This window comes from Plutella xylostella, chromosome 17, assembly GCF_932276165.1.
Source record: "Plutella xylostella chromosome 17, ilPluXylo3.1, whole genome shotgun sequence".
NCBI lineage: Eukaryota > Metazoa > Arthropoda > Insecta > Lepidoptera > Plutellidae > Plutella > Plutella xylostella.
In genome coordinates, this window is record NC_063997.1 from 4,399,544 (window position 1) to 4,427,111 (window position 27,568).

Below are 27,568 nucleotides of genomic sequence, written 5' to 3' on the forward strand. Positions count from 1 at the left end.
TAGTTGTGCCAGTGACAATGATTCATTGTTTTTATGATATGAAGCAAAATTTTGCAATGCATTGTAATAGATTGAATGGCTCAGTTGGTATGATAGTAGACTTACAATAATCGGTATGGTGGTTCAAATCCCTGTGAACTTGCAAAATTCCTTTTTTGATTTTTTTTATACATTTAGTTTATTTTTTAATATGGCTAATAATAGTATTGTAGTATATACGAATAAAAGCAACACAGAAAGTAAATGAAACAAGTTATTAAGTGTTAAAATTACAAAATTTATTCTTGCCGTAACATAAACATTAAGGATGTTACGTTTTTGTTGTTTTTCGTTGTTTATATTAATAAGGAAAATTTTCAATTTGCAGTTTTAAATCATAATAAACATCAGAAAAGGATGGACTGGCTGTTTTACTAAAGTAAATAGGCAAGTCATTAGTTATATGAATCAACATGTTAATTAGCTAGAAATAAGATAACTTATTCCAACCTCAGTAACAATAACATCATTAACACATTGGCTTACCCATAATTGTAAATAATAATAAGTATTTAACAAAATAACTAAAATCTTATACAAATGGAAAACTAAAAATGACTGAGCTAACCCCAATAACTATAATTTTCACCACTTTTTCGCCATAATATCTTACCATCCATCCTTGTCTGACTTAAAGGACTTTTCATCACTAAATATCACCACATTGTTGCACCAATCAAAGTTTAAAATAGTCAGTCGCAAAACGCACTCTGTTTCGACGATGCTGATCGGTTAGAGCAATTTTCTTCGTCGGCCTCCGACACCGCAACCCTGCAGCACGCAAGTGAACCCGTACGGTTTGTAGGGATAGATTATGTGTTGTGGCCGTAGAACGGGTGCTGCGGAACGGATCAGCGCTATGTTCAGCTACGATTTCTCGATGGCGTGGTGATGCATCCGAATAGACGACTACTGTCCCGAATCTGCGTATCGGTGAACCCATAATTGAACAGTTCTCCTCTGCAAACAAAAAAAACAAATACTTAGCTTATACAAATACAAATATTCTAACAGTCAAATAAAATATTTACAATTCTATGTTACTTACCGTTAAACGTCTTGCGATTTCACTAATTGTAATATTTTGTTCATAGAATACAATTATCTCCGCCTTTTTGAACATGGTCAAATGACTTTCCATAGTGACTGCGAAGATAAATTAATTATAAATTGACAAATCACAAAGTGAATCACTATGCAGACGCAGAGGTGAATTGTCACTAAAACTAAAAACTAATTTCGTTTATTCATATTGTATGAGGGTAGAATGGTTTTACTTCTCAAATGAAGAACGAATCATATATTTTTAGCGAAGAGAAATAGTCGACAGCTATGCAGCTTGTAGTCATTTGTCAATTTCAAATAAATTTATTTTATACTCAACAGCGTTTAAATTAACGCTAAATTTAAATAAAGTAAAATAAAAATACCCATCAGTGGACTCGAACTCACGACCTATGTTTCATAAGTCTAACATACTACCAATGAGCTACGAAGAGTATAGCTACAAGTTGTGAAATTTTGCTTCAAGTCAATTTTATAACTATTTGACTTACTCGACCGGTTGATATTTTTATGTCACAGCTGGTGTAAGGGCGTTTGCCTACGCGCAAACTCGTTTGTGCTGTTGTGTGTGTGTGTGTGGTTTGTTACTGGTGTATTTACCGATTTCTGCTTTATTGCACACATAGACCACGTTAGTGTGCACACATACACTACGTTTGTGTGCCCTGCCAACCATTTGGAGGTGCCGTGTGTACCTATATTCTTTGAATTTAGTGGCAAGTGTGGCTGCTGAATCATGCTCAGAAGGGCTAGTACGGGGCGCATTTAAGTCGTGACAAAAGTTCTACGTCGTCGCGCTCGCTCTTGAGGCTGCGCGATGTGAGTGAGCGCGATGCATAACTTATGTCACGTCTTAAACTAGCCAAGATTAACGCTTTTTCATGCTGCTACAGGAATTTTTTGTAAACTCGACACAACGCTGGCTTAAATAAATGAGTGAAATCGGGAAAGGCAAAACCCGGAATAGAGTGAATTTGAGACGATGGTCAGCCAGAAAAGAAGCATGTAATAGTTAAAGAGATTCTTGGCATGCATATTCTTTGAAATCAATCAAATATGATATTACTAAAAAGCCTGTAATGCTACAAGAAGCGGCGGAAATACTTTCGAATTTGGAGAAACTGGAAACGGCTGTAATGGTTAGTTATATGTGGATAATGTGGAATTTTGTCATATGTACTAAGTACATCAGTGATATTTTTGGACCAAACAGTCACTTGAGTCTACCAAGAATTCGCAATTTGAAGCTTAATATTTCGCAAACCAGTCACTGAATAAAAAAATGGTTTGAGAAGACCTTTGATATTTTTGAAAGACCTGTACAATACCTTACACCAACGAAAAAAATCATCCCCATTTTACATGTATGGAAGGTAACATTTTTTTTTCATTAATTTATTTTACCAGTTTGTCGATGCCGTACATTTGTACAAGGTGGATTAAAAGAAGTCATCCTATCTTGATTGGCTCTAATTTTTTTCTAAATGAAAAACTTCGATTCTTTTTTTTATTAACTATGTTTATTTATACATTTAAAATTTTATTGGTAAAGTCTAGAAGATGATATTGGCCAAATGGGCGCCGTCACAATTGATCGCCCTACGGGCTCCTTTTATGGCATTTCTCATCAATTCAGCGAGACCTTCGGGCGAGAGATTCTCGCACTCGTGTCGAATGTTGTCCTCAAGGGCTTCCAGAGACACGGGCTTATTCACATTAACACGGGTCTTGAAAAAACACCCACAAAAACTGTCTGAAACGGTTAAATCGGGCGATATTGCGGGGAAAAATGACATATAAAACGAAAAAAAAAGGCGACCCGAAAACTGAATATACAAAAATATTTGGCGTTCTTGGGAAGTGTGGCTTCCATGGCTTGTCAACTTGTATTCTGCATTTGTCTAGTCCACCAATATCAAAACAAATTTGAAATTGGCGGCCATTTTTACAAATGAGAGCAATTTCCAATAGGGTGATTACTTTTGGCCCACCTTGTATATCTTTGCGAAATGTCAGCTTTGATATTTTTACCCGTTTCTGAGAAAAAGACAGCCGGACAACAAAGTTATACCTATAAGGGTTTCTTTTTTCCTTTTGAGGTACGGAACTTTAAATAAGATTTGATGAAACATTTGAAGTTGGTGACAGATAGACATAGAAATATCCACATCATTAAGTTCACAATCATACTAATAACGGGATTAAACTAACAAATTGAATTTCAGAAGTCAGTAGGGGCGGCAAAAATTGAATGGCCTACGGGCGGCAAATTTGTAAATCCGCCACTGCACACAGGCGTGGAGAACAGTCTACCCGCGGACCGAGACAAGAAGCGCGGGCACCGGAGGGACAGCCTGCTCACCAGGTAGGGCGAGTCAATATGATTGTTAAGCAGCTTAAACAAAAATAATTGGTCACGGTGCTCCCTTCGAGTTTCTAAGGATATACAACTGGCATTATATTCTGTAAACTTGTAATGTAGACGTTTAATAAATTTATTCTGAATTCGTTCAATTGAATCAATGTGACATTGATACTGGGGATTCCAAACAGTTGAAGCGTATTCTAATATGGATCTTACAAAGCAATTATGTTTAGTTTTCTTGAAAAAGTAATAATGCAGCATTTTTTTACGTTAAGATATAGTTTGTTTTGTACGCAATACTCTGATACCCGGTCTAGGTCACTTTGCAGTTTGAGACAATCGTGAATAGAAGTGATTTTAACAAATATTTTAGTATCATCGGCATAAAGAAGTGGCAAAGAACTATTGAAACATTTAATGACATCATTAATAAAAATGTTAAACAATAAAGGACCAAGGTGGGATCCTTGAGGAACTCCGGAAGTGATAGGTACAAAACTAGAGACGTAACCCTTGACAGCTACTACTTGAGTCCTGTCGCGAAGATAAGACTCCAGCCACCGTAGCAGATCGCCGTGCACACCGAACAATTCCAGTTTTTTTATTAAAGTATTATGACATATTTTATCAAAGGCTTTGGAATAGTCGGTGTACACTGCATCTACTTGGTGGCCTTTGTCCATAGCATCGAGAACAATATCTATATATTCGCAAAGGTTACTCTCCGTGGACCGTTTGTCAATGAAACCATGTTGGTTTATTATTAAATAAGGTCTGACTCTTTGATTATATACAACCCTAGATTCCCCTTAGTAGAAGCAATTGCTGCCATACATAAACTGGGGTACTACTGCCCCGGTACAAATTTCGCTCTAGCAGTGTCTATTGTGTCATAGCCGGTGCTACACATATTTGACAATTGGCATTAATTTCGATTTTGACCTTTTAAAATGCGTGTATGTGCTTTAAACGTGTGCAGAAATTACAAAGGTCGACTAAAAACCACACACAAGGTCACCTACCATCTGTAAGAAATGTATTAATATAAATAATTTAAGAAAGTAAATATTGATATAATTTTCTTCGGTGTTGCCAGTTTTTACTTGAAAATAAATATACCAAAAAGTGAGTATAATTTATATTAACCGCTTGAATGTCCTATCGACACACGGTCGACATGACAAGTGTACCATAAATTGTTTCGTGAGTGGATTCTCAAAATTGAAATTAGGCACATACCTACCTTGAATTCATTAATAATGGATGGAATTTGAAAATCCTACGCATTTATTAAAATCATTTCTTTTCTTTGTTTCTATGGGTGTTGGTTTTGCGATTTACGAAAACGAAAAAGTTTCGGTATTCTTTTGTCAACTGTATACCTACATCATAATGTCTAAATATTCGTGATAAGTTTCAGCTGAGGCGAAATTGTATTCGACAAAACGTAAACTTTTACACAACTAAATTCTAATACACGTACAGGTATTATCAGGATACCGAATGATCCCATTATACGAAGCAAATGGATAGAAATAATTAGAAAAAGCAGCGGAGAGGACTACTGGAAACAAGCAACCTCCTTAATAGTTTACCTCAGGATATACGACAAGAGCCTATATTATCTAAATTTAAAACTAAATTTAAAAAAATATATTTATATTTTACCTACCTTGATTTAAGTAAATCTCAGAATAAAAGTGATTATTTGTTGTGATACTACCAATTATGTATAAAAATACCAACTTAAGTACTTACTTAAGTAATTTGTTTTGTATAAAGAGACTCCGATCCCACAGACAAACTGTATACTGGGTGGCCCAAAGAGTGTCCTGAAAAAAAATGCCCTGTATAAACAGTTTTGTTGGACACATTGTAAAACTACAATCATTATATTTATGTTAACCTAATAAATAAATAAATTATTTAAATTCCACATTCCAGGCATTATTTTTATTACCAGCGGTGGTAACCCATTCGAGTGAGTCGGATAAATCATAATGTAAACGATTTTAACTAATTTAAATTTCCCAAAAAAATATCACCACATTATTATGAATTTTCTACCAACTTAGTAGAATTTTTTTACGTTGCCACCTTTTTTCATGTACTCTATGACATGACAGGAGGGAATGACAGTACAGTCACGCGCAAAAGTAATAAAATATTGGCCTGTTTACAATGAGGGCGATGTATGGGATGAGTCCGTCTAGGGTTGTAAATGGTCGAAGGTCTGACTGCAGGAAAAAGCGCGTCGTAAATAATCTTTTCAAAGATTTTAGGTATTATACATAGTTTAGATATACCTCGATAATCTTTCGCATTATGCTTATTGCCGCTTTTGAAAATTGGTGTTATTAAAGATTGCTTCCACCTAGCTGGAAGATTACCAGTGTCAAGTGACATACGGAACAATACTGTTAGAGGAGTGGCAAGTTGCTCACAACACTGCTTTACAAAGAAAGGATGTAGTTATGTCATCAGGACCACAACCCTTGTTTACATCAATATTCTTCAGATACTTCAATACTAAGTCGATGGTTATATTAGTGGTACTTATGAGGACAGTGTTACTTTCTTCTGTGTTACCCGTGACATTAATTTGACATTGACTGGGTTCAAAAACAGATGTGAAAAATTCATTAAACAAGTTGCATATTCCTTGGCCGTCCGACGCTGTGCGATTATCTAGGTTTATCGTATCCGTTATATCATTACAGCTTTTTTTGGATTTAACAAAGGACCAAAAATGACGAGAGTTACGACAAATATTATTTTCAGCATTGCAAATGTAGGTATTATAGCATGAAACTTCAAGACGTTTTTGATCTCGACGGAGGGAACAAAACGTTTCATAGTCCTGAAGTCTACCATAAATTTTCCACTTTTTGTGAGCTTTTAATTTTTTATTAATTAATTTTATGAGAGGGCGTGTATACCATACAGGGTGTTTTTGACTTGGGATATGTACTTTGACAGGAACATGTTCCTCGATAACTTTGTAAATGACAGAATAAAAGTTATCCACGGCAGTTTCTATATCATCAACAGACAAGTTGGAATCCCAGTCAATTTTGGCTAGCGATTCATTGATTGCGAGATAGTCGGCAGCATGATACCTACGCGCAGTCCGCGGCGCCTCGGGCAGGCTCGCGGGCGGGGACGGGAACCGGACAGTTAGTCTCAGAGCGGGGTGGTGGTCGTCTTCACGAACAAACGGCTCGGCCTTACTTACCTCACACTCACAACTCGAAATCACCAGGTCTAGCATTTTATTGTTTTTATTTAATATGTGGTTGTACTGGCCAAGACCGGTCAGGGACAATAAAGCCGACATATTATAAGTAAGCCCGTCAGCTTGTGGGTTAACAAGTACATGACAGCCAGAGTGTGAAGAGCTCAGAGTCCACAGGCCATTTGAAATATTAATAATCAAATAAATTATGATACCTAAAGGCCGTCATCGTATTTTTGTAAATAGAGGGCCTTTTCACGGTATTTAACTCAGAATAATAAAAAAATATGTGTATATGTGTATGTATGTAACTCAGAATAGACCAAGCCGTAGTAGAGTGGAGACTGACATTGACAGTTAATGTTATGTCATGAGGTCATGACATGGTCATGAGGTGACAGGGTGACAGACAGAAGTTGAGTTGACAGAACAGACGTCAGATTTTACAGGTTGTTTTCAGCCAGCTGTAGCTGTAGCTGTATTTCATGATTGTTCATGATCTTGAATTATTTTTACGTTTCGTCAGTTTCGTATTCGTTTTATTGTCTACGAATAGCAGAGGTCTCCACATAAACTACTGCTGAAATAAGTTTTGCGGGCTACCGACTTCGTATGCAAACCGCAATCAAGAAAATACATTTTACTATTATTCATTTTTAATTTCGGAGATTACTGCTGAAATAACTACGGCTTTGAAAATCATGGAACCCTCCCCGCACTTCAACGGCTCTACCGACCGCTACAATGGTGTTACAGTTGATTCAGTGGAAGAACCTTGTGGTGAAGCACTGTTCTTACCAAAACTAAAAGGTATGTATATTCCACCCTATTTTATATCATTTGAAATATTTTATTTAAAAGACTAACTACTTATATTATACGTACTAATATGTATATTATAGCTCAAAGATTACTTATCTATATTCTTACAAATTCAAAACCTTACATAATATTTTCTTCCTTATCTGATGATTTGTGATAAACATCAACTCAGACAATACTATTGCTAAGTGACTTCCAATATTTTTTTTGCAGACTCATTGAAAAAATGGCAAGACGAGAAGAAGCGCTGCATTTGGTTCAAAGTAAACATCAAGGATGCGGCATGGGTGCCTGCGCTTGCTAGTGTAAGACTTTAGTTAGCAACCTTTTCTAAAAAAAAATAGTATCATGTTTACAGTATGTGGTATAGAACAGTACTGTTAAAAAAGAGATCACCAGTAATTAAATTATCATGGCCCCATGTGTCCAAGATATCCGAGATAGGGTTTTTTTTTTTTTTTTTTGTCCTCTTTCTCATCTGCCATCGACATTCTGTCTTCATCAGATTGTATGTTCATTATCCCGAGATAGGGATAGATGTTGTTGCTGTCCTATGGTACCCCGGTGGTACAGAGGGCCTTTAAAAGCGTGCGCCACGCCGTTCTGTCCTCAGCAACCGCTCTGGCTTCCGTCCAGCTCAGGCCTTGCGCTCGCAGCTCGCCGTCCACTGTGCGCCGCCATGTGTGCACGGGGCGACCGCGTCTGCGGTGGCCGCCAGGCGGTTTCCATTCGAAGGCAATGCTCGCTTTGCTCTCGGCTCCTTTTCTGATTGTGTGGCCAATCCATCTCCATTTTCGCAATGCGATTTCTTGTTTGATGGAGGTCTGCTTACACACGTTCCACAGGTCAACGTTCCGGATTGTGTTCGGCCAGAAGATGCGGAGGATCGACCTCAGGGATTTGTTGACGAACACTTGTAGTTTGTTCATCAATCCCTTAGTCACTCTCCACGTTTCACAACCGAACAGCAGAACCGATTTGACGACGGAGTTGAAAAGGGAGATTTTCACGCGACGCTTGAGCACGTTGGAGTCCCACACTGGTCTTAGGGATAGGGATAGATAATATATTTTATTCATAATACATATCACAAAAATTCTAAAATCTACTGTACCAGTGACAAGGGTAAATATCAAAAAAAGGGAAAAATAGGACATGATACTGGGGTAGCTTCTTAATTTTGCCAAAATCAAATGTAACCTAAAATCATAATTACAGGAGGGTTTCAACTTCCACCACGCCCGCGGAGAGTTTGTTATGATGTACAAGTGGCTGCCGGACAGCCGCTCCAACCTGCCTCCCGCGTGCCACACCAACCTCGGGGTCGGGGGGATGGTGTTCAATGAGAGGAACCAGCTGCTGGTCGTGACCGAGCAACACTACGAGTACCCACACTGGAAGCTTCCTGGAGGATATGTGGAAAGAGGTGAGTAGTATACTATTTGCTATGATACAATAATAGCATACACAGTACAGTTCCCCAAAATTGATAATGCACATAGAAATCTTCGTCATTGTTCGGCAACGGTCGTATTCCCGAGCGTTAGAAAACTATTATGTGTTTAGAGTGGTTAAGTGCATTTTCTTCATGAAATTTTAGTAGAATTATGTAATTGATGCTAAAAGAGATAATTGATTTATCAGTAACGAAATTTGATTCGATAATTCATAATATTCCATAATATTAAAATTTACTTCTAAAATGTTACAGTAGGTACTTTTCAAGTGTCTTACTGAAGCTGATGTAAAGATGGATGAAAGAAGGTTTGAATAACACAAGGTTTATATTATAAGGAGAAATGGATTTCAAACAAAGGTTTATATAAAAAAATTTAAATCTCAGTTCAAAAGTATTTACAGCACTGATTATTTCACATTAATAAAAATGTTTACATTAAAATCTCAGTTCAAAAGTATTTACAGCGCTGATCATTCACAATAATATTACAATTACAAACTTGGTCTTTTGGGTGTAGCTTTATTGGCAAAGTGAAGTCTATCAATGTGACGCATATTTTATTCTTAAATGTGCCTCATAATATGGCATCGTCAAAAATAATTAAAGTTGAAATTAAATTCACATTTGAAAAAAATAACAAGAACGATGTGTAATTGCAGCTCTTTATAATTCCACAAAAGTAATATTGATCTTGACCTTGAGACCCTTGACTGATCGGTGACAGCCACCGACCGCCCAAATTGTTTTCGATTATGTGTCACATGATATTTGAAGATCAAACGAACTTACCAAGTGAAGTTCGATCATAATTATGTGAGCAGCTTCATTCGATGCGATTTATGTTTACGTATTGTAGTAGCGCCATCTACTGTAGGCCTTGCACGATAGTTTAAAGTTTCTTTTTTTTTTTTTTTTTAAGTTGGCATCTCTGACTGTGTCGTGTTGGTGACAGGAGGTTATATAAGCCCCTGCTCTAGGAATTTCTCGTCATTTTGTTTAAAGGTATAGCAATTGTAGGGAAATATATTTATTTTATAATCGTCAAAATATACAGGGTCGGGATGGTTAATTATAAAATAATTAACTTTTCACTTTTATTTAGGGTGGGTGATTATAAATCGCATCGAATGAAGCTGCTCACATAATTATGATCGAACTTCACTTGGTAAGTTCGTTTGATCTTCAATTATGTTTCGCAGCTTCATTCTTAGCGATTTATGTTTACGTATTGTAGGATGTTTATAGCTTCGATTATAGAATAAATATATTGGTATATTAAGCAATGTACCGAAGGTATGTTGGGTAAGTAATACAATAAGTACTTATTTTTATGTAATCAACATTTATTACAGTAATCATCTTAGTAGGTAAGTACATCATATTATTATTACAATCATTCTACAGAATTAAGAAGTGATTCAGCGAACTGATCATCATTAGTTACAATATCTTTGTTATAGAAGCGAGCAAAGGCGGAGGATGAACTAGACCAACCAGCCGTCCGTTTGATGACTTCTATGCTTACTCCTAATCGGTTTGCTTTCGATGTGGCTGCATGTCGTGTACTATGTGCACTAAATATTGAAGTGTCTACACCACTCTGTTGTAGCATATCTTTAATCCAATGACTAATGGTCTGGCTAGTAACACTAGAATGAGGCTTTTTTGTACTTAGAAATAAGGTTGTCTTGTTATTATTACGTAAAGGTTTTGTCTTATTTAAATACACTTGTAAACAACGAGCTGGGCAGATTTCTGGACGTGGATTATAGAATGGAAGCCTTAAAACGGGTTGCAGTGAATTTAATTTTGTTGTTTTAATTGTATCTGGAATTTTTATTAAAATTTCGTTTTGATTAATTACTATGTTATTTATTTTGATTAAAGATAGCGTCTGTGCACGATGTGCAGTCACAAGAGCAAGTAAAGTGAGCGTCTTCTTGGAGAGGGTTCTCAAATCAAGACTTTCATTGGGATATTTTTGTCCAAGAAAGTTAAGGACGATATTGGGGTCCCATGTTACATTGTATTTGGGATTAGTTGGTCTTAATTTGAATACTCCCTTCATGAAGCGCTTTAGTCTTTCATCTTCTAAATTATTTCCTAATAATAGAGCTAGCGCAGATTTATAAGAGTTTATTGTTCCATATTTAGCACCCTTGTCAAATACCTCTGTTAGGAAATGGATAATCACAGGTATAGATGCCTTAGTGTATTCGTAATTATGTATATTACAATAATTTATCCAGGCTTTTATTGAGCCGTCATACTGTTTGTAAGTGTTATTTGACAAGGACGCTAGCATAATTTCGACCGACCTTGGTGATAAAAAAATTTTCAGTAAAGTCTGCCGGATAATCTCGCGGCAACCAATGTTAGACTGCGATGAAGCGTGTGGGTTGATCTGTAAGGTGATTTTAGGAGGTTAACATCCGGTGGGAATTGTATGATTTCAGATTTACATATTCTTTGGAATAATGGAAACCAAGGTTGCGTTGGCCATAAGGGAACAACAACTATTCCTTCCGCTTTATCAGTAATTATCTTTTGAATCATTTTTAAAATCATTGAAAATGGTGGAAAAGCATAAAAATTTAATCCACTCCATAGTACAGTAAATGCATCGATAGCCCATGCATCAGGCTCATTTCTCCAGGTTACGTAAGTATCACATTTAGCATTACAACGGCTGGCAAATAAATCAATAGCTGGAATACCTAACTTTTCTTTTATTTTATCATATGCGTAATCACCTAATTCCCACTCTGTTTCTTGAAATTTTTTCCTAGATAAAAAATCAGCCTCTCTATTATCTTTTGTGTTAATGTATGATGCAAAAGGTATAATTCTACGCTGTTCACACCATTTCCAAATGTCGCGGGCCTCATCATTAAGATGGGGATATTGCACACTGCCCATCCTGTTAATGCACGATATGGCAGTAACATTATCTATTCTTAGTAACAATTCACAATCAGAACAATCACTAGCAAAAACTTTTATTCCAAAAAAGGCTGCTTTGAGCTCCAATTGATTAATATGCAACTTTGATTCATTTTCCTTCCAATAACCAAATGATTCCTGGCCGTTGCAATATATCCCCCATCCTGATGATGAAGCATCGCTATAAATTTCTTTTATGTAATTATTAGTTTTTATATTAGAATGGCCATTATCTATATTATTTAACCACCAATTTAGATCTTCCCTTATGAAATTAGGTAGTTTAATTGTTTGATTATAACTGTTATTTTGCAATAAAGATTGAAATTTAACTTGTTCGAATAGTTTTGTATGATACCACGAAAACTGCATCGCTGGACATGCAGATACTAAAAGACCGATCATTTGGGCGAAATCTCGCAATTTACATTTACGAATATGTAAAAATCTTTGAACATAAGTTTTTATTTTTAATCTTTTGTCCGTGGGTAATTCCATAATCATTTTGTTCGAATCAAAGATGAATCCAAGAAATTTACATCTCTTATTTGGTATTAAGCTACTTTTTCTTCTGTTTATCATAAATCCAATTTCTTCTAATATCTTACAAGTTTGTTTAACATTTTTCATACAATCATAATAAGTTTTACCTACACAAAAATAATCATCTAAGTAAATTACAGAGATCATGTTCCTTGAGCGTAAATATTCCATTACAGGTTTAAGTAATTTTGTAAAAACGTAAGGAGCTGTGCATAAACCAAACGGTAAACAGTTAAATTCATAAAGGGTTCCGTTATAATTAAAACGTAAGAATTTTCTATGTAAACTGCAGATATTTATAAAAAAATATGCATCCATTAAATCTATGGATGCCATGTAACTGTCTTTTGTTATTAACTTAATAGCTGTTCTATAGTCTTCCATTTTAAAATGGTTTGTTGATACAAATTTATTTAACAATTTTAAATTTAGAATAAAACGTTTTTCACCGTTTGGTTTAGGCACAAGGAAAACGCTCGAAATAAATTCTCCTTCCTCATGTGAACATCGAGAAATAGCATGTATAGAGGTTAGCTTATTGATTGCCAAAACAAAGTCATCATGCTCCTGATCAGATTTTGGTCTAGTTACAGGACAAACATCTTGTATTGGAGTAGATATGAAAGGGATTTTATATCCCGTTATCCATGACAGTAACGTTGAATCATCGGTTAATTTCATCCATTCTTTATGAAAATATTTTAATCGACCAGCGTACTGCGTTACCTGAGTATCTACCGGCGGTAGGGCCTCCTCGTCGGCGACGGCGCTTTGGGCGGAGGTGGAGGCGGACGCGCGTACGGTGTGGCGCGTTGTTGGCGCGCTGGTGGTCGTCCTCTCGATGACTCGCCCTGTCTGTTCGGTGGTCTCTTCTGAGTCTGACCCCTGTAGTTTAAATTCCGGTTTCTTGGTAAGGCCAAGTTTTTATAGTTTGAATTTTTGCTTGAAGTTGCTACTGGGTTGGGTTTGAGCAGTGATTCCCCGGTTCTTTGAACAGATTTAGCGGCTTTTAGTTTTTCTGTTAGATCTTCGCCAAATAAATACTTGTCACGGCTGCTGTTAGTGAGAGTTTCACGTAAGCTAGTATTTATAGTGCTCATCACAATGCTTCGCCTTGTCTTGGTCTCCATGTTGTGGCTGTCACACAACAAGCGGCAAGCATCACTTAATGGCTGCAGAAGTAGCTGTGTAGCAGTTTCTTTCTTTACAATCATTTCTATAACTTGAGAGAGCGCGGCTAAAGCCACACCGATCTGATTTTGTTTTTGCAATAAGGTGCAGTCTCTCTTTGCTAATATATCAGGAACCGCAGCTTTAGCTTCGGGATTTAAAATCGGTGCAACCAGGTAGTGACAATTGGCGGGAATGAGATACTTTTTAAAAAGTTGTTCCTTTGACTCTTTGGTCATACCTTTTAATAAAATATCTTGCCAGCGAGATGCAATATCTCTATGAATGTTTCTGCCTAAAACAATATCCGGCTGAGGTGCTTCGCCAAGTATCTGCAAGATATCTTCCTCTAGCTGAGCTTCAGACTCCTCGTTGGGAGCGCCAGTTGTGGTGGAGGGCCCAGGATCTGACGGCAGGCCTGGCTCATGTACTGTCACATCCGCTGTGGTAGGCTCCGGGTTAGGCTGTTCAGAAGGCGATGTATTCTGCATAGGAGACAACAAGCTTGGCATGTCTAAGCTCATTATAATATTACTTCGTGGCGAAGTTGCCGGTGAACTGGACGGCGTCAGATCGGGCAAAACTTGCTCCTCAACGTGTGAGTCTGTAGACAAATAAACATAAAACATGTTATTTTTATAAATTCAACGTAAAACTATCCGTTAACAACGGTAACTATATAATTTAACAAAAAACTTTTGTTAAAACAACCATAAATAGGTTATGTCTCCAGACAAAATAATAAACGTCAACGACGTATATTCAGTTTTTGGCCGTCAACGACAGTCGTTTTTTATTGGTTTAGTATAAAAATAACTAAACGCCAACGGCGGTAGCTACGATTTTTTCGCCAACGGCGACAAAAAACATTATAAATTTTGTTCACTTACCGCTATCATCCGATGAAATTATTCGCCTCCCTCGTCGTAATTTATTTTCCAGTAGTTTTATCTTTTTAGCAATCCTGTCGTTTTCAGCGTCTCGAATTTTCCTTTGCTTTCCCATCTTGTTATTTGCTTGGAGGGTATTTGAAAAATATCGCAGAGTGCCAAATACGTGCGAAGGCTACAGCACGATAACACAGAATGACGAGAAATTCCTAGAGCAGGGGCTTATATAACCTCCTGTCACCAACACGACACAGTCAGAGATGCCAACTTAAAAAAAAAAAAAAAAAAGAAACTTTAAACTATCGTGCAAGGCCTACAGTAGATGGCGCTACTACAATACGTAAACATAAATCGCTAAGAATGAAGCTGCGAAACATAATGACTACTATTTCTTTCGAACAAGGATCAAAATGCAAGTGCTTTGTTTAAGGCACTGATTCGGGTGTTTCCGGGAATACGACAGTTTGCGAAGATTTGCATGCGCATTATTAATATGGGAGAACTGTATCTGTTTTATTGTATACTTTTTTTTCAGCACTAAATTATGATGAATGTTTAAAAAAATATATTTTTTGATGAATATTATTTAAATACATTAACTAACAAATATCATAACTACATTTCAGGTGAGGACATAAAAGATGCAGCTATAAGGGAGGTAAAAGAAGAAACAGATATAGATGCAGAATTCGAATCCATGGTGACTCTCAGGCATACGCACAACATGATGTTCGGAAACTCCGACATCTATGTCATAGTGAAACTAAGAGCTACCTCAGACACCATTGCCAAGTCCGAAATCGAGATAAAAGAATGCAAATGGATGGATGTGGAGGAGTTCCTGAACCATCCGCATGTTCACGAATTTAACCGCTTCATAGTGCGCGAGGCCTTAGAACATGATAAAAGGAAGCTGAAGCTGAATTTACAGAAAAATGCTGTTAAAATTGGCAGCATGTCGCGTCAAATCACAGCTCTAGTGCTACAAGACGTAGTTAATACATCGTAAAATAGATTTTACAATGATTGCCATACATTGCGAGGTCAAGAGATAAGACATGTTTAGGTGATAAACGATAAATACGCAGTGTGTTGTTATGGAGAATGAAATGTTCCATGTATCTACGTAATTACGGGTTTTTGGCTGGTGCAAGTAAAAGTAAATAGGCCTTAGTTACCATAAGTATTCATAGAATTACTGGTGGTACGAACACGTTAATTAATAGGCATATAATAGAAAATACTTTAAGATGACTCTAAGTACATAGTACCTAATACCTACCTTCCTTGTAATAAAAAAAATTAAAAAATGCAAGTAACATAAAATAATTTAACATTTCAGTCAATCATTCAATCGTGAAATATATGCAGGTCTGGATTCGAAGCCTAGTCCTTTGAGAAGCTCGCTCGCATTAAGAATTCTGCATTATGTTATAATTTGTCCTGTATACTTCCCTCTTAATTTATGCGTTAAGTTCAAGGTTTTAGACCTACCTATAATACATGATATGAGTATTGTAGTGCCATTTGATTTTATGATGTAGGTAAGTATATTTTTATTTAATGAAACCAATTTATTCTACTTTGTGATATTTTTATTGAAATTAGGATTTTATGCTAGTTGACCATAATGTGAACAGAATTATGTTATGAATACTTACTGTGTATCAAATTATTAAGTTAATGTTATCTATTTTAATCACCAAAGTTATTGTTACCCAATAAACTAAACGTGTGCTACCTCAACAACAAGTAGGCAAATGGTTAAAGGTCATTATAATTTACATTTTCCACAAAGGTATATTGTGTGTTCCATAGATTTTCAAGATAATGTATTTAGGTATTCTATTCATATGTACATAAATAAATACAAAAGATAACAAAGTAAATCATTGTTTTTGAGAAGGTAAATAATTATGTTGACTATAATATTGTTTTTAGTTGTGTACCACATCTTATTTTACATTAAATATTTTTAATAAATAACATCCCACCACACAGTTCATTTAATTCTTGGTAAATTTTAATACATATAAGCTGGTGATTTCTTTACAAGTCTTCTTTAGCGCTGAGGATAAGAATTAAACATTTGGACAGCAGTGTTAAAAATAGCCGACATTGTGGAAATGAATCCAGTTTCATGAAAATACTTGCCCACTATTATAATAAAATTATAAAATGCCGCGTCTCCTTTTAGCTGTGTCCTTGAGGTTGAGAAACAAATATTTGGTGGGCGAGTTGTTTTTGAACATTTTAGTTGTATCCACATTTTATCTACCTCAAATGAAGATGACATTTTATAACGCCGACCATGAGTATAAACTCTTTTGGCCAGAATAGTCTGGCTATGGCCACAAAAGCAAGTCTGCCATGTGCATCAAAACATATTTAACTATGATATATTGCACTTTACCATAAGTACCACACCTCAAGGACCAGTGAACCGGCACCCAGAACGCACAAAACAAGCCAATTCATTGCAGCAGGGAGCAGTTAGATGAGTTCATCAGCATCAAGTTGCTGATAAGTCAGTAAAATAAGGGTCACTTACACCAAATATTTAAACATATTTAAAGCATGTCTTGCAACTGTCCTATCACCTACCACGTCCTTTTAAAGCAAGCAAGCCATGGATTTAAATACGTTTAAATGTTTGGTGCAAGTCACCCTAAGGGTAAGTTAAGTTAAACTCATAACTGATCTATAATTACATTTAGCTAATCTAAGTCGGGAGCGGCCGCGTTGCCCGCGTACTCTTCATCGTCAGAACTGTCGTCTTCGCCTATGATAGACTTGAGGAGTCCGCCAAACATTGTGTTGGGATTTCTGTTGGTCTGTGGCACCTCCAGACCGAACCAGATGCGGCCGATGTTGTCGAGGTACACAGAGTAGTTGGGGTCGCGCTTTATGCTTATGGAGTACCAGTCTCTCAATATTTTGAATTGTGGAACTTGTTTTCTGTAACAAATGAAAACATAGCAATTTAGTTAAGTTAAACATTCCCATTCACATTTAAATCAATAAGGCGCTTAGAGTTTGTTGTGTCATTTCTCCCATGGTTAATTCATTTTTGTAAAAGAAATAATAGTTTATTTCATCAAGAGTTGTGGTGAAAGCCTGGGTGAAAGATTGGTCTGGTAACAATACTTTTTTCCTTGACATAATATTAAAATTCATTTAAAAATTAAAGCAGTAAAAACATGGACACTTACTGTTCAACAGCTACAAGTAGAAACCATAGGAAATTTAGCAATGGGAACAAGTATGGTGGTCCTTTATCATTCTTTATGGTCGGGTGTGAGCCCGTGTACTTGTTGAACGTCTCTCGAGCCATCTGTATGTTGCGGAGGCACAGGAACTGCAGCACCGCTTGCGCTATGAACATGTCTATCTCTGACTTTAGGCCTTTAGTTGTGTGCAACTCTATCAGCATACTGGCATAAACAGCTCCATCATTTGAATGTAGGAAATGCCTGTGTGCCGCTGTGTATTTTTTTTCTTTCCAGTAGACTTCTGCTATTTTCTGTAATGATGGAAAACATTTGAAGTTAGTTTTAAAGTTGAAACAATTTTTTTTTTTTTTTTAGTAGGTCTTATTGGATAAATAAATGTTTGTGTGACTATATCCATTATTTATACACTAAAAATCTATCTATCCATGGCTCCTCAAACAAGATAATTAATAATTCTAGGCACTCTCATAGAATATCAATCCTCATAGCTATGTTGATGCAATAGGAAATATCATAGTTATTGTCTATAAGACCACAGCTCAGAGGTAACCTATAAGTCAAGATCGACTTTCACTTTGCAGTTTATAGCTTTCTCTAATACACTACCACATCTGTGGAATATACCTAGTAGCATTCTTTAAGGCATAAAACTGCTTGATGCCTGCTTAGGTTCACTATTGAGCACACTAAACTCAGTAGATCTCTTGTTTTGAAAGTGGGCCCTGGATTTTTCCAATGGTACTAAATAATAACTTCATACTCATATTTATAGTACAGTGGTTTGTACAAAGCTATTCCCTATTATTATCTATAGATTTTTGTAATGTAACTGAACTATTGTTTACCTGATGTAGTAATGGGTGTCCTTTTTTGTTGCTGTCCATTGACCACTTCACAGAGTTGGTAAGAAATGTTTCCCGCTCCGGTATGCTGTCGCTCATGAGCTCGAACAGCCGTCCTAATATCTCGATCCATTCCTTGTTGGGCTTAGTTACTGACTTGTTGAGAACTTCTACAAGTAGGATGGCCAAGTCTGCGCCGCTGCCCTGCTGGTCTCTTTGCAACAGAAGTGTTGCTCCTTTGTACAATAGATTTAGTAGATCGTCGTATTTCTTTTGACCTAGATACCTGAAACAGAGCACGCTGATTCGTTAGACCAGTCAGTCTTTTAGAGATATGACACAATTCCGATTGGAGTTTATGTTGTTGCCCACCTGAAATACAGTGTCCTGTACATTTGATGTGCCTCATAGTATTGACCAGAATTTATGGATGCCTCTAATTTTTCTAAAACTCTAGCAACCCCTCTTTCCGTTCGTCCAGCCATCGTTTTTTAACCAAAATATTGTAATTTTTTTCACAATTTACTTTTCACTGCGCCACATGAAATCATTTTTTGAGAATCGCATTGACAAATTACTCGGCTAAATAAAAAAGTGTAAATCTAACTCAAATATTTCAAAATCCTATAGAAATGACGCTAGTGTCAGAAATTGGCTTCATTTTAAATTTGGCCGTATAGTACTGCGTTCAAATATCAACTGAAGACCGAAGCGAAAGCCACTGTAGACTTCAATGCTGTATAAATCACTGATTATTAATTATTAATGGTCGCATTTATAAATTTATGATAATGATCCTATTTTAAGTGCCCTACATTATAAATTCACCATTAACTTTATATTTATAAAAAGTAAATATAGAAAATTTCCTACGCAACACACTTGTGTAGCTCATAATAATGATTCTGAAAAAGCAAGAAAGAAAATGAGAAAGAAAAAATAAAGAAAACGTCAAGCAATAATCATTCCGATTATACTATAGTAGTCTTTGGCAATAATCTAACCCACACAAACCCACAATAGCGAAAAATCGTCGGTTGGTGTCACATTTCATATAAGTATAGATAAGTGCCAATTTCTCCATAGTTGGTTACTTAGAGCATAACCGAATTTTATATGGAGATGACGTATGATTGATAATCAATCCTTGGTCGGTTAGATATCCGACTATGGAGAAATTGGCACTAATGTTGTCAAACGGGTTCTCTACGTCTCTTGTACATGTAGGCTTCGGCCAGTTCGGCCCCATGCACGCCTTCCAAATGCCCGGGACCCCATAAAATAAGTCCCTGCAGCTTATTTCAAAATACTAAATTATATGATGATGGGCACTAATCTATGGAAGCTGGGACCAGCACCAATAGAAATGAGCGAGGTCGTTGAAACGGTATTTTTTTTGCAGAATATGAATAACGGCTAAGCGCTAGTCCTGATTTACTATCCAATTAGAATAATCGTACCGTTATTGTACCTTGAAAGTTTTATAAGAAAGTAGGTATTTTATTTCTGTATTACTTAATTTTAATGTTTTTGTTATTTTTTCACATTCATTTTGAATTTTTATAACAAATCATCATCATTCATTATAATTATTATCTCAGTAAATAAAACCAGTTGAAAGTAATTTCGCCCATTTTAATTAATACGCGTATTACGCCCTAACTGTCATCAGGAGAGAGAGTGCAATGTCGCTGAAAAATACTTGCTTCTGACGAATATATTTCAAAATGGACAACTTATACGGATTTGTCGTCATAATATTTTTTTGCTCACTTGAACTCACAAGAGCTTTCCAACGATGTTGACTCATCTTTATTGGACATAGGTCCCAAAACGCCCATCCTCTTTTAGTACACAAAGTAGTAAGGTACCTTATATAGGTAATACCTACCCAAGTAAATCCCTGACAAGTAAACTTTAACTTCCATAACAAATTAAGGGTGGATTCGTCCAAACATCACGTTACACGAGAATAACTATACCGGAATTAAAATTATACGCGAGTAAATATCTAGGATAAGTACATTTGCATTCTACCAAGTTATACCATGATTAAATTGAATGAACGAGGAACGAAACTGTAATGCAACTAAAATAAAAATAGCTGCGTTTCAAATCATGCAATAGAAATGACATGCCAACTTAGTTTGAATGGATTATAAAAGTATGAAATTGTTTATGTTTTAATATTTTATTCGCTGTTGTTATTCTGAGACTTTGCCTTTTGTTTATGTTTTGACAGATGTGTTTATATGTCATTATGACGGTTTTCTAATCAGCTAATGTGCTGCCGCCATTACAAAATTACTCTCGGATAAGCTCGTTACACGGTCAATTTTGGCGGTATAACATTTTATTCTTGGGATAAGCTAGTTATCTTGGTTTCAGGTTTGATAGAATGCAAAATCTGCTTACTCGCGAGTAACTGGTACTTTACTCGTGAGTAAAAAGTTACTCGACGTTGGCCGAATCCGCCCTAACACGCGTAAAAGTTCTTCGCAAATTTTCTCATCGATGGATTATAACTTATTCAGTTGGGACTGACCCGACTATTCGATTCCCTGAAGGCCTATTCCTATACTTACAAGTCTTACAAGCCTGTTGGATGTTGGTTCTTTTTATACCCAGGTGTTCTTTTTTGGAAGGCAGCCAGGGGAGACCAATATCGCACCTCCTGAATCAGATTGTGTGGCCGTGGCTCACACTTTATGCCTCACATTGTAGCAGAAAGAGGGTTAGAATTTCTTTGAATTTAATATTAAATATTGAAGTAGGAATAATTGGCAGACAGGTGTGTATTTATTACATTTTTGACCGCTTATAAATGTAATGGTACGTACTCCGTGCACTCGCGAGCAATGTAGAAGTTCCAGTGACAATAGCACTAAACTACTCCTAAACGGAAAATGCTAGCTAGAGTACTATAACTTACTATCGTCCTACCTTACCGTACCTACTTTATATATTTTTGTTTAGGCAGGTAGGTGCACCTAGGTATACTTAATTACAAAAATACCTTACCTACCTAAAGCACAACCCTGCCATTTTAGCAATATTGAATAATGTGCAATCTCTAACTGGCAGTCACACTCTTGCTTAATGCGCTTATTATTATGGCCGGGTATAAAGGGTGTCCATGAAAGAATAAATCCAAGAAACGGGTCATTAGTTATAAACAAATTTTGTATAGTGACTTTAAAAAATGCTTTGGTCTTAGGTAACTAGGTAAGTATATAGGTAACAATTAAACTCAACTCCCCGTAGTAAAATGTTACGCTAGTACGTGGCCAACAAAGTTTAGATAGAAATGCTTAAGTAAATACTTTATATGTAGGTAAGTACTTATTTATTCGTGAAATATGTAAGTATCCTTAATACTTTTTAAATTTGAGGTTTTTTTATTTACATAATTTATATAATTTACAATTACAAACTAAACTACCTATATATTATACAAACTAAACCTATGTACATAACTAAAACTATATGTAGAAGAGACCTTCTAAGCCTGGTCCCTGTGGGAGGGTTCCTTAATACTTACATATTTCAAGAATAAAAAAGAGGTTTAGAATTAAAACATGAGTGACCCCTCCCCCCATATTTTATCTAAATAACCCCCTTTTATCACTTGTATAGCATTTTTGCATCATCCTGTATGTATGTTTATCACGGTTTCCTGGTGCTCTCGAACTTGAAGCCGTGCAATCGCAGTCTGTCCTGTTTTGGTTCCCAAGACGCCCCATTTATTATTCTTACGGGTCGCCATTTCTTATTCATGCCGGGATTGAAATGAATTTATACCTGTATTAAATTGCAATTTCCTCCTGTAAAGAATCCACCCACTTGAATAAATTATACTTACCAACAGAATACCTAAATATTGTGTGATACAGATGCATGATAGAAGTGTAAGGTGAGGGAGGATTTTAAATAATACATAGTTACCCTAACGGTATAAATAAGTAAATAAATACAATGATATATTTTTAATAAGTATAGGTATAGCATATTTTTAATAATGCTAGAAAATCGAAATGTTCTAAGATCTTGACAACAAGCCACCTGTTCTCAAATGTTACAGTCTGCCTACAGTACCCGTATCACGAAAATTCGAGCTAACGTATAGAATCGAATGCGAGTGCGACAACTGTCAATTTTATAGGTAAAAAGTGTTCGAAAGTGCTGTCAAGTTGCCACTAGTCGCACTCGCATTCGATTCTATATTGTTCGTGATCGCCCTGCTGTTTACTCACGGCACAGGCTTAGCCTAGTGTGAGAACCCCAGCTACCATAGTTTTTTTTTAATCTGGTCCAAATAATTTATAACTGTTTTATATTCATAATATTTATTAAGATAACCTGTGTAAATTTTTTGGTTTAATAAACATTTTTTCATTTTCATTTTTCATCTCCGGATAAGCGATATATTAATATACGCAAAGAAATATGATATTCATAATAATTATATAAGTAGAATAAATATTTTTTCCCTTTTTTCTACTTCGATGATGATTATATTAACTATTGTTATTTTTAAAGCAAATCGTGATATACTTAGTAAAGTTTATGCCTATTTTTATCACAACTTTTGTTTACTTACTTGCCCTATAAAGCTGTAACAGAGATTAGGGACGCATCAATAAATAATACCCTTTAGGGGCAAAACAGAAATTCCTTTGGTCTGTGAAATAGAATTGGTTTCCGCTGGCAACACTGAACTTTGAGCCCGTGTTCACTAGCGGCTGCAAGGAGCTGGTTGCAGCTTTGAGTCGCCCCGGGCTATACGGCGTGGTGGGGTTGCCAGATAAAGATGTGTAACTTAATACTCGGCGACTGTGAAATAAATTGAATGTACCTACCCCTGACTTACACATAATGTACTTAGGTACACAAAATAAGTACCCTACAGTTCTGTGTAAGCATCGCACCAATGTAGTAACACGGAGACTGACGAAGAGTCATCCATAGAAGTAAATAAACGAATGGACAGGCCCAGGCTCACTAACTAATCCTTTGACCATGGTGACAAACTATAGTCAAGGTCTAGAACTTCTCTGGTTTTTGTCACCAAAAAGCTAAGTAACAGAGAAGGAGGTAAAAAGTTTTCCCGCCATTCCACAATAATACAGGAAAATATGTTAATTTATTAGTATTACTGAATGCGGATAGGAATTTAAGGGCAAAAAATATAAGTACCTAATTTTAATTATTACCCGTAACTTTTGCATTTTTTCTCGACTGGCAACCCACTATCCCGGGCAAGCTCGCTCGACAACGTAGACGGTGTACATAAATACATGGTTGGGTCCTCTGTAGGTACCTACGTGTATAGAAAGGACATGCATATGTTTGCATGTAATTTGTATCGTAATTCGTAATTAACATATGTAAACGGTAAATGATTTCATTCAATTACGCCTGTATTACGATATAGTTCATGTGTCTGCATCTATAATATAAGTAGGTACCTAGGTACTTATGCATATAACATGGCGGGATTTTATAATGTAAGAGCTAATTAAATCATAGGAGATAGTCAATTTACACATTAAATATTTAAAGGTTAACTTCATTATAATTATTGTTATTGTTGTAGGTAAGATAAGGTATTTCGGTCGGTATACGTATGTTAAAATAATGTAACTATTTACCTAATACGTCTGTAAGTAATCATGTGAGTTTACACTAGAGACGGTGGACTTTTATTAGTGTACTTTTGGATAGCAACTATACATAAGTAATATATACTAAGCCACTTAGCCGATATACATTTTTAGGTATGAACAACTTTCATTATGACCACAAATATTTTTTATTAATTACTTACCTAGTTAGTTCTAAAATACTTAGTAAGTATTTTTAACATCTCTGAAAACACGAAGAAACAATTGTTGGACGGTGTCTGGTGACGTGACCTGAAACCTTCCTGAAACGTTTTCTCTATTTCCCTTGCGAATGGTCTTAGAATTTATTCAGTGAAAAATCATGAATTTTTAAACCTTAGAAAGACCAAAAATATTCTGTGGTCCACTACAGGTTCTAAAAAAACACAGTTTTCCACAGTTTGATGAACTACAGTTTTCTGGATATCGCATGTTTCATAAAAACTGTTGGTAAATAAAGACATATATCGTACGGTACGTAAAACCGGTGGCTACAGGAAAACCAATAAATTACTTCCAACTTATATATGAGCACCTGCACATGTACCTACCTCTATGATTGTAAGTATGCTCACACACAGACACACGTGCCTGGAATAGTTTGACGATTATCCACAAACACCTTTGTGCTTCATTCGTAATTTCAGGCACGGAAATCGAGGTTTTTTTATTTCTACACGCACTAGCACGCGACAGCCAGGTGGAAATGTTTAAGGCAATCCATCGTTAAGTTTTGAGAACGTTTTGAGCAACGATATTTTTATAGATGGAGTGTCAGTGGAAAAGAATTGTCTCGAGAAATACAACCCCTCTTCTACCATTCCTTGAAAGTCCGTTTAGAAGAGTTGTGACTTTATTCATTATGTTGTAACTAAACGGTTTGACAGTAATCAAAATGCGGACAGTTTTTAGCTTTGTTTTGTATGTGATACTACATCTATTTCGTATGTCGTTAATCTAAGGTCTTGAGCATCGAAATTTCGAGGATCTTGAGGCATATTTTTACTCAGTAGTAGTGTCAGAAGCAGCAGCATCCGTCAACGCGACGAGGTATGAAATATTCGGGGGGTCAGCGGGGGCGGGGGGAGTCGTCTCGGAGCGAAATATCATAAATACTGGAGCGCGGTCGCTGTTACTAATACTCTCTTAGAGCGTTGGAGCGCGGACTCCAATGTGCACAAATTTGCGGAAAACCACTTGCGCAGAGCCTGCCCGGGTCACACTTCCCCATTTTATAAGAGCACTCATATCCCATGAGTGTTTTATAATTTAAGCGCTGAACTAGAGTCGTACAATACGTACAAAAATGTGTAGTCTGCGATATTAGTGGTCCGACTCCGCCGCGCTTCCGGGTTCGTGTACGCTGCGGATTAAAATCTACAAACGTTTGCTTTTGTACGTGCCACCGGTAGTAGTTTGTGATACTTTTAGTACAGTCGACTCTATGAGTAAATATGTATGTATGCACTTGTCAAAAAGTCAAATGTTAATTCTATTGTACCTACCGTAATATTAGTGCGTTGCGTCGTCGCTGCCTACTACAGCCACATAATTTTATGAAAGTTGGAAACCAATGGAACCTCCCCCTTACGTAGCAATGAGGTACTTACCCGTATATTATGTATTGAGATTGTTTTTATTAAAACACTTTGTATCCAGGAACGACTTTAGAAATCGAAAAATTATCGTAGTACATGTATAACCTGAGCATAACCCACAATTTACTTAACAGCATTACCTAATAATAATTTTGATCCGTAATTGAGTAAATGTCGGCCTCATAAATTGTGTTTACGAGAAGGTTCAAACCGATTATGATTATATGATGAACGATGTACCACTTCGAGGAGATCATGCCTCTCACTCTTTCGCCACATGATCGATGGAGACAGGTGACCTAGTATTAGAACTGCCATAGAGATAAATTTAATTGTGTAATCAAAAATCAGTCAAAAAAAAAAAATATACACTGCCGGGCAGTGAAAAAGTTTCACAAAATTCCGACAACAAACGACCGCAATTTTTTCAAAGAATCATTTTAAAATTGGTACAAAATATTACCGATTCTAGTTGGTAATATCCTGATGCTCTGTTAAATGTACCTACTTCAATGTTGCAGAAGACGGCATTAAGCAAGCTTTTACCGTTTAGAAGTTATTTAGTGCTTTTCTCAGTGGAACCTTTTCATTGCCCGTGAGTGTAAATATTGATCGTTACAAATAGAGTACATTTTATTTGCTAATTATTGGTCTTGTACACTTCTATATTTAGTTATACTTCTACTAAACACTGAATTATTTTTAAAATCTAACTAATCAAGCATTGTTCTACATTGGTGACAAAAACAGTTTTATGCTATCGGTAAATTTGCTCATCGGCAACAAGGAACCCAAGTTTCTAATTTTATGCATTCTAGTTCGAGCTACTAGTTTATCGCTCTCATGCCTCAGATGAGATGGATAACAGCCGAGCCGATAGCCAATCGTGTGCCGGTATCGCGCCAGAGCGTTTGCCGCGCATTCTGTAACGGAAATGAAGACACAGACGCCGAGCGCATTCCGAATTCAAATTCCATGAAGATAGATGCTCCATAAAGTGGTGGATTGGAGCTCTACGTTCGGGAATGTGCAGTTAGCTGAAGATTTGTTTGTTCTTAGTCACCGATTTTTAAGAGAGGCTAGATGTTTTTTCCAATCTGTATTGTGCTTTGAGGAGTTTTAGGTTTCTGTGAATTATTTGTTATCAATAAATATTGTTATGAATGAATAAATTAGCTGTTAGGAATACAAACTTAGCTATGGTACTTAGAAATAGATTTCGGCTTTTGTAAATAATACAGCAGCCCGACTACTACGGCGTAGCTGCTACGGCGTATCTGCTACGGCGTAGCTTCTACGGCGTAGCTGCTACGGCGTAGCTACTACGGCGTAGCTAATACGACGTGGCTACGGCCAAAATAGCTGTGGTACGGCAACTTAGCATTTTTATTCAGAAATTTTCCTGAAAGTAAAATAATAGTCTGAAGTTAAATAGCACCGTATAATAGGATGATTGGGGTGGAAAGCAGGAACGAATGAAACCTCCTTGAGTGACCACATGCTGTCAGTGACCCATGGTACATAAGTATAAAGAAACCATTGATGGTGTTGCGACACGTCGTTTTCTACAATTTAAATATAATCGTAACGTAAAAATAAATATAAACGAAATAAGTTGCTACATATATGTACAAATATACATCAGTGCTGAAAATCATAAATAAATAATTTTAGCGTGAGCTGAAATTGACGCTAATTCGC

General features: G+C 36.3%; 3 protein-coding genes across 3 annotated transcripts; 1 reads left to right on the forward strand and 2 right to left on the reverse strand.

The window, feature by feature from the left end:
• The first annotated feature begins 7,148 nt into the window (after nt 1–7,148).
• LOC119690350 (nudix hydrolase 8) lies at nt 7,149–16,529 on the forward strand. Its single transcript, XM_038108777.2, has 4 exons — nt 7,149–7,514; nt 7,740–7,831; nt 8,745–8,952; nt 15,158–16,529. Exons 1-4 carry the CDS (start codon nt 7,406–7,408, stop codon nt 15,538–15,540), a joined length of 792 nt encoding a protein of 263 aa, XP_037964705.1. The 5' UTR covers nt 7,149–7,405; the 3' UTR covers nt 15,541–16,529.
• On the reverse strand, nt 12,545–14,899 carry LOC125489822. Its single transcript, XM_048627057.1, has 2 exons — nt 14,532–14,899; nt 12,545–14,245 (listed from the first exon to the last, which is right to left on the reverse strand). The coding sequence occupies exons 1-2, from the start codon at nt 14,644–14,646 to the stop codon at nt 13,206–13,208; spliced, it is 1,155 nt and encodes a 384-aa protein (XP_048483014.1). The 5' UTR covers nt 14,647–14,899; the 3' UTR covers nt 12,545–13,205.
• Nucleotides 16,109–19,185, reverse strand: LOC105391707 (Golgi to ER traffic protein 4 homolog). Its single transcript, XM_011563232.3, has 4 exons — nt 18,979–19,185; nt 18,610–18,892; nt 17,744–18,054; nt 16,109–17,489 (listed from the first exon to the last, which is right to left on the reverse strand). Exons 1-4 carry the CDS (start codon nt 19,089–19,091, stop codon nt 17,249–17,251), a joined length of 948 nt encoding a protein of 315 aa, XP_011561534.1. The 5' UTR covers nt 19,092–19,185; the 3' UTR covers nt 16,109–17,248.
• Between the last annotated feature and the right edge of the window lie 8,383 nt (nt 19,186–27,568).

Excerpts from the sequence above, each read along its gene's own strand:
- LOC119690350 (XM_038108777.2), top strand. The coding sequence starts at position 7,406 with ATGGAACCCTCCCCGCACTTCAACGGCTCTACCGACCGCTACAATGGT. Across the intron at positions 7,515-7,739 it reads GTTCTTACCAAAACTAAAAG|ACTCATTGAAAAAATGGCAA; the intron begins GTATGTATATTC and ends TTTTTTTTGCAG. Across the intron at positions 7,832-8,744 it reads GGGTGCCTGCGCTTGCTAGT|GAGGGTTTCAACTTCCACCA; the intron begins GTAAGACTTTAG and ends TCATAATTACAG.
- LOC125489822 (XM_048627057.1), bottom strand. The coding sequence starts at position 14,646 with ATGGGAAAGCAAAGGAAAATTCGAGACGCTGAAAACGACAGGATTGCT. Across the intron at positions 14,246-14,531 it reads AATTTCATCGGATGATAGCG|ACTCACACGTTGAGGAGCAA; the intron begins GTAAGTGAACAA and ends ATTTGTCTACAG.
- LOC105391707 (XM_011563232.3), bottom strand. The coding sequence starts at position 19,091 with ATGGCTGGACGAACGGAAAGAGGGGTTGCTAGAGTTTTAGAAAAATTA. Across the intron at positions 18,055-18,609 it reads GACACCCATTACTACATCAG|AAAATAGCAGAAGTCTACTG; the intron begins GTAAACAATAGT and ends CCATCATTACAG. Across the intron at positions 17,490-17,743 it reads CTACTTGTAGCTGTTGAACA|AAAACAAGTTCCACAATTCA; the intron begins GTAAGTGTCCAT and ends CATTTGTTACAG.